This window comes from Mastomys coucha, unplaced genomic scaffold (genome assembly GCF_008632895.1).
Source record: "Mastomys coucha isolate ucsf_1 unplaced genomic scaffold, UCSF_Mcou_1 pScaffold21, whole genome shotgun sequence".
In the NCBI taxonomy this organism is placed as follows: Eukaryota; Metazoa; Chordata; class Mammalia; order Rodentia; family Muridae; genus Mastomys; species Mastomys coucha.
Window position 1 is genome coordinate 161,507,208 of NW_022196904.1, and position 11,749 is coordinate 161,518,956.

The 11,749-nt window shown below is 43.7% G+C and overlaps 1 protein-coding gene across 1 annotated transcript in view; it reads right to left on the reverse strand.

Annotated features, from left to right (window-relative positions):
* Positions 1-11,749, reverse strand: part of Gldc (glycine decarboxylase) — an 83,749-nt gene that overhangs the window by 26,151 nt on the left and 45,849 nt on the right. The window contains exons 12-16 of the mRNA XM_031390077.1: positions 10,443-10,540; positions 9,932-10,016; positions 9,718-9,759; positions 7,790-7,932; positions 1,160-1,235 (exon numbers count right to left, since the gene is read on the reverse strand). Of these exons, the coding sequence (XP_031245937.1) occupies positions 1,160-1,235; positions 7,790-7,932; positions 9,718-9,759; positions 9,932-10,016; positions 10,443-10,540 (444 nt within the window). The remainder of the gene's footprint in view (positions 1-1,159; positions 1,236-7,789; positions 7,933-9,717; positions 9,760-9,931; positions 10,017-10,442; positions 10,541-11,749) is intronic.

The following is an 11,749-nucleotide window of genomic DNA, read 5'->3' on the forward strand; positions in this document are numbered from 1 at the left end:
AGGGAGGAAGAGGGGGAGGAAGAAGGGGGGAGAAGGAGGAGGAGGGGGAGGAGGAGGGGAGGAAAGGGAGGAAGAGGGGGAGAAAGAGGTGGAAGAGGAGGAGGAAGAGGGGGAGGAGGGGGGGAGGAGGAGGAATTATTATTCTATTCCCAGTGGGAAGACACACTTTTAGAATCAGATGGATAGGCTACAGAGGGAGAGAATATTCCTCCCTCGTGTACTTTTCAAGGAAGATGTGAAAGTTTTAAAATTCTTCATTGTAAAGCCAGAAAAAAATATCAGCTTCAATAAGCTCAGCAAGAATATGAGCTTGGGTACCACTCACTGACATTACCCACTTGGATAAGAACCTTCTGGAACTCTCCTGGCACAGTCAGGGCCCTCTTTGTCCTGCTCCTCCTGATACATACGCTATAATCCCTCTAAGAATTCCAGCTCACAACTTAGTAGAAACCCTAGCCCGGAGTTGGCCTCCAAAATGAAGGGACCAGGCAGCAACAGAGGCCTCCTTTGGCCTTAAGGAGAGGCTTTGGATAGATCACAACACATCTTTCTGGGACAGTAGTGGTGCCCAGTAGCACTCACTACTTAGATAAGAACCCCAGCAGTCCCCAGGAGTCACTTTTGCAAACCGGACTCCCGTGTCCATAGCAGAGCATGTAGCAGAAATACATCTGTTGCCCATCCTCATGGCTGCTTAGTGCTAGAACAGTCCCATGCGAGGCGTATTTATTCAGTGGTATATCCAGTGGTAGGTATCTTCCGAGGATACATATGACCCAGACCATGCTTAGTCTTAAAATCCGCTACAGTCTTAGCCCCAGGGCTAGGGCTTAGCAAATGAGGAGGACAATGGCAACAATCAGGCTCCTGCCTCCCTCTCCCTAGGGAGCACTTTCATGACTGGCTGACTGACTCCATCTGCAGAGTTTGCATAAAAGCCTTTTATTTCTGAATGTTCTCCCTCCCAATGATTATGTGGGATGTCTTGGAGGCAAGGATCATGATGGTCACTTCACAGAAAAGGGTTTCTTAATTATTATGTTGCCCTGTCTACTTCCAAAGAGGCTGGAAAGGCGGATCCCACAGAACAGAAGGGACCCTGAGATCTGAGCCTGCAACCTCCCCCAGGGAGCAAGCGCCACCTGCCCATCCTCACCGTTCTGTGCCTCTCTCCTTTCTGGTCTAAGTACGCTCTGATGGTGGCCAGTCCAGCATACTCCCCCTGCGCTCCGCTGCAAAGACAAGAAGAGAAGAGTCAGGGTTGTGGACTCCAGGCTTTCCCATGTTCATTCAGGATTTACCAGACACTAACCACACGTTGAGCAGCCATGGTCCAAGTTCCTATTATACAGCATCTTTATAGGAAGAATATGAACAGCTTGGTATTAACCAAAGGTGGGTTATGCTTATCAGCTCCAGACATCAAATCAACCTGGTTTCACTAGAGGGGATTTGACTGGTTTAAAAAAAAAATTGTGAGACTATAAGGAACCCATTATCCAGCTTTTACAAAGGGGAAATTTGAAATTATAAGAAGAGACAAGGATCAGTTCGTGGTGGGTCTCATTCCTAAACACATCCTGCACTCAATGAACCCCTTTATGCTGAACTAAGCAATTACGAAACAAACACCGGACTCATGTTTTATCAATTCGAACCAATGAGTATATTTCAAAGGAAAGAAATCTTAAAAAATGTAACCACAGCGTAACGATCACACCTAGAATAATAAGCTTTTTCTAATACCATCAAATACTGAGTCATGCGAAGGCCACACTATAGCCACGGAAACTTTCCATCCTTATCACACATTGTTCCTGCCCTGCGAAAGCGTGGCTGCTAGAAGCCTGGCATTATCTTGCAGGCACCACTTCAAGAGAATTCTTAACGACTAATGTTCCTTCGAGCAAAGCTGAGCCAACTGCAAATGGGTCAGAGTCCTGGTACTCCATGAAGCAAGGGAGGGGAAGTGAGTAACAGAGCTCTGCCTCCTTCACAGAGCCTTGGAAGGGAGGTGAGTAACAGGGTGCTCTGCTTCCTTCACAGAGCCTTGGAAGGGAGGTGAGTAACAGGGTGCTCATTCTCCACTCTACACTCCGGAGACATATCCCTCACTTTACAGCTGAGCCAAAAGTGCCAGCACACTTAACGCCTTTTATTTCAAGAGTAAGGAAATGGATGCTGTATGTTGAAAATCACTATCACCTCTCATTACATGGTCCTCTGCTGCTCTGTCATCTATTAAATGGGGAATAAAAAACCATGCCAATGTTCTGAATGGTGAGGAAATCCACACAAAGACCGTTTCATCCCGATCCTACCCATCTGTCAACAAGTCCAACTCTATGAGCCCTTCCAAAGCCCATCTTTGTCACGGTGACCCTAGCTTTGTCCTATGGCTGTGTTCTACCCACCCTCCAGTTGCCCAGGCCATCCTTGAACCATATCAAGCCGATTCTCATCCTGGAGTTGTTCATACAAGGTCCTGGTGCTAAGATAGTGTCTTTAGATCCTAATATGATTGACTTATTTTTAATAAGTAGACCTCAGAGAGTCTGGCTATCCTGAAAGCAAGGTTCTTGACCACTTTATTTTCTTTTCTATACCACAAACACTGATAAAAAAAAAGGATGTATAATAAACACTAACTGGTGAATGAGTGACTTTCCTCCAGCAAACTCACTGCAGGGGCTAGAGAGAGTTCACACCAATCTTGAGAACTGGACATCCTCTTCTGACTTCCTTGGATGGGTACACACACACACACACACACACACACACACACACACACACACACACCATTTTTAAAACCTTATTTCATTTTACCTTACATGTTTACGTACTCCAAGATCAGCCCGTGCATCTACTGTACATGGAAGGTTCCTGCAGTGCTCATGCTATGTGCCTGCCTTATCTCAACAAGCTAGACTTGGCAATTCTGTGGATTTCCCCACAGGAAACCTAAAGAACTGAAGCTTCATGAAGTGGCTCTGAAACAAATGCTTTAGGGGATTTGCTGCAAAGTGAATTCTACCCTTCAGCCCAGGCAATTCCCACACAAGTCATCCGTTCCCCTGAAGTAAGGGACTTTAAAAAAATGTGTAGTGACACTCCTCTTCCTGAAGATAACTGTCTTAGCTAGGGTTTCCATTGCTGTGAAGAGACACCAAGATCAAGGCAACTCTTACAAAGGACAACATTTACTTGGAGCTGGAGCTGGCTTACAGGTTCAGAAGTTGAGTCCATTATCATCATTGCAAAAAGCATGGCAACATGCAGGCAGACATGGTGCTGGAAGAGCTAAGAGTTCTACATCTTGATCTAAAGGTACCCAGGAAGAGACTATCTCCCAAGAAGCTAGGAGGAGGGTCTCAAAGCCCACCCCCACAGTGACACACTTCCTCCAACAAGGCTACACCTCTTAATAGTGCCACTCTCTTGACCCAGCACATTCAAACCACCACAATAATCAACAGCTGTCTAATCGGACTTCAGCCTGCCCAACAGAGGCAAATCAAGCCTGATACTGGAAACCTAGCCAACCACACAGGGATAGTGAAGTCACAGATCTTGGAGAACCTACTAAAGCCATGTTACCAAAAACCCAACCATAATTCCTACCTGTGCTCTAAACACTATCCTTACAACCCGGAGATGTGTAGCCTTCACCTCATGAAAGAATGGAGGCCATTGAAGAAAACCATACCTTGTCAAAATGCAGAGAGCAAGTGATCACAGGGAGCCTGGCCCCAGTGAAGACATCCACAATACAATTCCTGACCTAAACTGGGCAACACTGAAGAAGACGGGGCAGAAAAAACCGCTGTGATTGTGTGACGATGACCTGAGTTTGATCCTCAGAGCCCACACGAAGGAAGGAAAGAGAACCAACTCCTGTGGGTTGTCCTTCAACCACACAAATAATATAGCACATGTATCCACACGCATACACTCTCTCACACACAAATGAACAAATAAGTTGGTTTCTGTTGTTGTCTTGTTTGTTTTTTAAGAGATGACTGTTTGGACTGAGGAGCCAGTAATCTAATAGGAGAACACTATGGGAAAGGTGGGAAATGCAGACTAGTTTCTGCTTTAGATGCTCTTAATATCAGCTGTCTTTTCTAAATACTGTAAATATCTTTGAATGCCATGTGAAGCTTACTTCGGAGAAATGATTAAATATGGTTATGGGTGCCACCTGTTGGTGGAAAAGGATTATGAAAAATGCTTATCTGTATAAACCAGCTGGAGACCAGCAGAAAAGTATTGCAATGAAGGGGAGCTTGAGGCAGTGGTCATACATCTATTTGAAATGAAAGGGTGATGGTGTGGGACTGTCCAGTGGCCTGCAGGGAGTGATGCTGAGGGACCGTGGACCTCAGACCCGCCGGTGCTGGGTGGTGGATACTACCTCACCATCACTCAGAGGAAAGAACGGTTGTGCATTTCACTGTTCACCTCAGAATATGGGGAAACTTATCAGTGATTTCATCTAAAACTAGTACTTATTCTTCAAAGAATCCCCAAGAAATTGAATGCTTTCAGATGAAACCAGAATAACCAGTCAAGAACCAACAAGCTAGCAAGGGGCTGTAGTTGAAGAGACCCCAATGTTCTATGGCTAACTCCAGCCTCCCCATCTAGGCCCATGGACGCTGGTGTACAAGCACAGCTAGACAATATGAATTGAGAAAATAAATAAATAAAAAACATTGTACACGGAAACAGGGAGGTAGTTCATACAGCCAAAGTTTCCTTAGGGTAGAACAAACATTCCAGCATAAAGCTCAATGTTTGTTTGTTTGTTTATGAGAACCCTCCTGCCAGGAATCATCAATGGAAAGGCTGAGATTTAGATGTTCCTGCCTCAAATTTAGCTTAGTTTTTATCTAGGTTTGTGTATTTAATCCTCCCTTGTGTCTAAAGAAGAACATAATGTCTAGTTTCACGGACACCAGAGAAATGCTGCAAATGAGGACTGCTTGGAAGATTTTGAGATAGCTTTCACCTTAGCCAACATTTTTATGAGAAACATTTCCACATATTTTACACATGTGTGCATGCACACACACACACACACACACACACACACACACACACACACAGAGCAACACAGAATTCAGGAGTGAAGAACACACTTGAGCATCTGCTGTCCCCAGACCTCCCACTGAGGACATGTTGCCCAGACTGAGGCTGGTGTTGAACTCCTCATCTCCCAGTGCTGGGATCATGGGAGTGCACCGCCATGTCCAACTCTGCATTTTTTATTTGTACAAGTCAAAAGGCACTATGGGTTGAGGAGTAACTGCTGTGGTAAACTGCACACTTAGAATACTTGAGGGCCTCAGTCAAACTCCCAAAATGACAATAAGACAGGCATGGCATCTACAGCTTTAATCCCAGAACTCCGGAGGCAGAGGCAGGGAGCTTGGTGAGTTTGAGGCCAACCTGATCTCTAGGCCAGCCAGTACTACATAGTGAGCAGTTGTCTTAATTAATTCATTAGAGAGTTCAAAATAGTCCCTAAAGGAAGGGTCATATTATGGACCCTAACAGTTAAGAAGCTGAAGGTAGTTTGGTGGCTAGGCCCTATACTCTCAGCATTAGGAAGACTGAGTTGGGAGGATTGCTATGAATTTGAGGCTAGCATAAGCTAGGAAGTAAGATCTTGTCTTGATTTAAAAACAAAGACAAAGAAACAGCAACAGATTGGGAGGGAGGACTCTGCCTCCCATCTCTCCATGGAGCCCTAGCTTGCTACCACTTCCTCAAGCTTGCTCAAACAGGCATTTTAACTCACTGAGCCGCCATCTCCCCTGCCTACCTGAACTTTCATTTGTCAAAAGCAACGGTCCTGGTTAGGGTGGCTATGGCTGGGATGAAACTCCATGACTGAAAACAAATTGAGGAGAAGAGAGTTTGTTTGGTTTACACTTCTATCACTGTTAAATCAGGATAAGACCTCAGAAAATGGAGGAATCTGGAGGCCATGGAGGGTGCTGCTTACTGGCTCGCTCACCTACGGCTTGCTTAGCCTGCTTTCAGATAGAACCCAGGACCACCAAGCCCAGAGGTGACACTCTGTAAAGTCTGACCTCCCCACCCCTACCCCATCAAATCGTTAATTATGGAAATGCCCTATGGACTGGTGAGATGGCTCAGCGGTTTACAGCACTGACTGCTCTTCCAAAGGTCCGGAGTTCAAATCCCAGCAACCACATGGTGGCTCACAACCATCCATAATGAGATCCGACTCCCTCTTCTGGTGTGTCTGAAGACAGCTACCTTGTACCTAGATATAATAATAAAATCTCTGGGCCGGAGTGAGTGGGGCTGGAGTGAGCAGAGGTCCTGATTTCAATTCCCAGCAACCACATGATGACCGACAACCATCTGTATAGCTACAGTGTACTCATATACATACAATAAATAAATATATTTTTTTTTAAAAAAGAAAATGCCCTATTCTTGCCTTCAGCCCAATCTCATGGAGGCCTTTCTTCTGTTGATGACTGTACCCTGGGTCAAGCTGACATAAAACTAGCTGGCCCAGCAATTTCCTCAACTTTAGAAGCCAAACACACTAACAGTAACTTCATCTTGTCTTTTACTTTATGTGTCCCTGAAAGATATACTTCTTGTTTCTGGGCGCCTTAAGCATTGTATCACAATTCTGAACCAAAAGTTTTCTAGAGTGCATTTGGTGTGTGCTTTGGAGTGAGTTTAAGAATGGCAGAGAGAGTTTTGGAAACAAATTGAAACAAGCCATGCTGAGTTCAATGGGAAAGGCAAAGGCAATTAAATATTATTAGGCTCTTTTCTTAGCCAGGCTATAAATGTCTTCTGGGTTGGTGCTTTAAGCAAATAAATGGGAAAAAAAAGGATTAAACAAACAAACAAAAATGGGAAAAAACCCACTACGTAGGCTCGGCTGGCCTGGAATTAACCATGTACAGCCACGCTGGTACTGAATTCACAGAAATCCATTTCACAGAGTCTGCTGATTTTAGATGCATGTCACCATGCCAAGCAGTGATAAACTACTTGATATTTTGCATTTAGGATCTAAATATACCAGGGAAACAGAAAGACCAGTGATGATTTTCTTAATATTAAGGAAGATTTACATGACAAAACTTATGGTTATCATGATCTCTCATAGCTTCTGTAGATAATTCATCTTAATGGAAGCACCACAGTTCACTTTCAGAGATTGCGGTATAGCATGGGAATCTGGACCCAAAACATTTGTAATTTTGCATGGCTTGGAACATCTCCCCTTTGAATTCAGGCGCCATGTTATCACTAAGGAGGCCCAAGGAACAGCATGGGGAGGTTCATACGGTGGAAAACCAAGGCCCTATTCAACATTCCTAATTTCTCTCCTAGCCGACAAATGGTCACCAAATTTATAGCTATGCAAATGAGGCCACTTTGGAAGTCTGGCCATACCCTTCCAGCAGAGTCTAAATGCCCAGTTAACTCAGAATAATAAATGGTAATAAATGATAAAAATAGACTACACTGATGGGGCTGGAGAGATGGCTCAGTGGTTAAGAGCACTGTCAGCTCTTCCAGAGGATCTGGGTTCAATTCTCAGCATCCACACGACAGCTCACAACTATCTGTAACTCCAGTTCCAAGGATCTGACACCCTCACACCAATGCATATAAAATAAAATTGAATGATTTTTTTTAAAAACATAGGATACACTAGAAGAATACTTTGCTTTTGGATGTGGGTGTTGTACAACTGTCATCCATAGGGAATGGAGCCTCTTACCTGTTTGGCTGGAATGAGACTCGGTCGTAACCTGTGAGCTCACACAGATCTTTCTCAAGCTCTTGGAAAAGCTGCTGGTATCCCTGGGCTTGGTCCAGTGGTACAAAGGGGTGGATGTTAGCAAATTCTCTCCAGGTGATGGGCTGATGAGCAAGAAGAGGAAAATAAGCATGCTAACAGTGTAAGGGAAACAATGATTTTGATGCTGCAGATGACAACATACCATCACCAAGAATGGTACCAAGGAGCCAGGGGCCTTCAAGGCATTCAGAATATACACTTGGTTTCTCTGCCCAACCCAAGGATATAAGAACTATTACTGTCTACACTGTACAAATGGTACACAAAAGACACAAAGAAAACTGCCACAGAAACATTATTCTACCTATCCAGGAGCAAAAAGTTTCCAAAATAAACTGCCACCCACAAAGCAATAATATGCATACATATTATTATTTTCACTGAACAGAACAAGCCATGAACAGAAATATAAATAGGAGAGACCCTTCCTAATCCAGTCCAAAGTCAGTTCCTTTGCCTGAAATGACCTGTAACATCAGGAGAATCCCAAGAAATAATGGAAATGATTTAACTCTGTTGTAATGACCTACGTCCTATAAAGATAAGGATCTATCACAACACTATGTCAATCAAATTTCTGTTGACACAGAGAATAAATTTAAACCTTACATTTCACCCTCTGACATTGCGAATGGATTTCTAGGAAGAGGTATATTTTCATTTGTCTGTTGGGGTTTTGATATGTGAACTCAAGGCCCTGTCTTTGCTTTTCAATGCTGGGATTACAGGCACGTGCCCGTCAATTTTTCTTTGTTGGAACTAAGAAGCAAACCAGAGCCCATGGGTGCCAGGCAAGTATTTTACCAGTAAGGCAGCATGCTGACTGTTCTTAAATCTTCCTCCGAGGCTAGCTACAAACTAGTAAAGATTACGTTTTTTTAAAGTCAAGATTTAAAAAAACTAGTCACCTAATTATTTTAATTTAAAAAATAAATTTAAAGAGTTTAGCTCCTTGATGAAGTTGCTTGTCACGAAGCCTTTTGACCTTCCTTTGACCTCTGGGACCCACACATAGGAGAGAACCACTGTACACACATACACTATATACTAAACAGAACGGTAAAAGATAGTAGTAGTAATAATCACTTTACAAAACTGGGCATGGTGGACATGCTTGTAGACCCAGCTGCTTGGGATGCTGAGCCAGGAAGATGACTTGTATCAGTGGCTTTAAAAATATCCTGAAATAAAACTTTATCAATAAGAATAATAAATTTTGTCTATAAATTCTGTGGTTTTGTTTTGGTTTTTGAGGCACAGTTTGTCTATATAGCTTTAGCTGTCCTGAATTCACTTTTTAGACCAAGTTAGCCCTAAACTTAGAGAATTGCCTGCCTCTGCATCCAGAGTGTGCTGGGATGAAAGGCATATGCCACAATACCTGGCAGGCTCTGTAATTAAATATGCATATATAAACATATAAATATATATGAATATATATATAAATATATATTCATATTTATTTATCTGTATGTATGAGAAAGAGTGAGAACACTACTACATTCAGCTTTATCCATAAATTTAACTGATCAAGTTTCGAGAGATATCAGGGTCTCTGCCACGATTGCAGAATGACACGATTGCAGAATGACAAAGTAAAGAATCATTAAGGCACAAAGTCACAGTCTAGGTAGGTTTTTGTCATTTGCTTCTGTGTAAACTGGAAATCTGCCCATAAGTACCCACTTCATAAACATGGCCTACTTACTGTCATTCGCTTCTGGATAAACGGGGAAATCTGCCCATAAATGCCCACTTCATAAACATGGCCTACTTACTGTCATTCGCTTCTGGATCAACTGGAAATCTGCCCATAAATGCCCACTTCATAAACACGGCCTACTTACCGTGAGTTCCGAGGAGCTATTGAGCTTCATGGTGCAGGACCCCTTGAAGAAGCACATCCAAGGAACATCCCATTAGTGATTTTCTATGCCCCATCTATGAATCCTCCCGCTTCCCTCGAGATCCTGCTCCTCCCCTCTTGCATTGTATTAGATGTGATCCGCAGGAGGAATCAGGATAGGGCTAGAGGTGAGAAGAAAGGCCACAAACTGCTACCAATGGAATCATGCTGTGAACGAGGGAGATGTCTTTGTTTTCCAGTTTCTTCATATACCGGACGAGATTGGTTTCTGAGTGATAGCTGTGAACATAAAACACAAGGGTGGAGCCATTAAATGAAGAGTCATGCTGGTCCTCGTACAAAATAAGGAGTCCCAGCTCTGAAGACTCTTAACTCATAGATAGGGAAGGCAGAGACTCCAGTGGATCTCAGAGCACCCCTAGCAATGAGAGGCCACTCAGAAGAGGACGCGAGGTTCCCGAGATGACCTTCATCTGTAAAATTTCCTCCCCAGAACAGCACCAGCACAGCAGAGCTACCGGGAGTCAAGGCATGGTTGGCTCACATCAGGGATGGGGTCTTTCTGGCATGACTGTATTAGTGAGCCTGGCTGAGTGGCAATAACCCAGGAGCCATCAAGGTCAACATCAGAAACAGCATCTTCCCCAGGGCTCTCTGGTTCACCACCAGAACACAACATGCAGAATTCGCTGAAGCCACACAAACCTGTTGAACACCTGATGAGTGAGGAACGGGCTGGTTCTCTTGAATGAAGACCCTAGAAGACCTCTCGGTTCCTCTCCCATGCCTTCAGCAACCAATTCCTGCAAAAAGTGAGAGACCACTGAGGCTGAAGGACAGGGATACGGCTGGAGGCTTCCAGGCTGCATTACACATCTAACAAAATGGACATTCACATAAAGACCAAAGTTACTGAATACTCCAATGAAAATATAGGGACAGGTACATAGAACCTATTATTTAGCGCATTTTTTGTTCTTTGTTATTATCTGAGACAGGGACTCATGTTGGGTCGTAGCTGGCCTGTAACTTGCAATGTAGATGGGATTTCTTCAAACTCAGAGATCCACCTGCTTCTCTTTCCTAAGTGCTAGGCTTAAAGGAATGCATTAACAATGATTTCTTAAACACTATACAAAAATCATGAGCAGCAAAAGAAAAACAAAACACACACACACAAAAAAATGATGACCTGTGTCAGGGGCACAGGGGTCTCTGTGCTCACAGACACGTACTAGAGCAGCAGTTCTCAACCCTCCTAATGCTGCAGCCCATTAATAAAGCTCCTCGTGTTGTGCTGACTGACAACCAGAACATTATTTTGTTGTTACTTGATAACTGTAATTTTGCTGCTGTTCTAAATCATAATGTAAACATCAGGATACACAACCCCAAAGGGGTAGTCGCCCACAGGTTGAGAGCCACTGCATTAGAGGGGCCTGGAAGGTTAAGCCCACCAGGTTGTTCCTTCAAGGGAAGGAACGCAAGAGCTGTTTTCCACCAGGAAGGCTGGAGCAGGCGGGCTCTGTAGCCTGTGACTCGGTAGCCAGAGACAGGGTTTCTCTGATAGCCCTGGCTGTCGGTCCTGGAACTCACTCTGTAGACCAGGCTGGCCTTGAACTCAGAAATCCACCTGCCTCTGCCTCCCAAGTGCTGGGATTAAAGGCGTGCGCCACTACCGCCCGTAGCCTGTGGCTTTTGGGCTCTGCCTTTGGTATCTTCGTGGTTAGAGATTTTTCCAGCACTAGCTCCTCCTCTGGGTTCTTGTCATGAATTTGTTTTTCTCAGTCAATCATAAATAAATCTTTTTTTCTCAGTCAATCATAAATAAATCTGTTTTTATCAGTCAGACCACACAAACCATGTTTATGGACTTTACAAAGAGTTTTGACAGAGTCTCACCTGATCTGTATTTAGCTTACTTTGTACCTCAGGGAGACTGCTATTTGCTTTGTTATGAGTGCAAGATTGAGTTAACCATCACTAGAATAGTTTTTTTTTTTTTTTTTTTT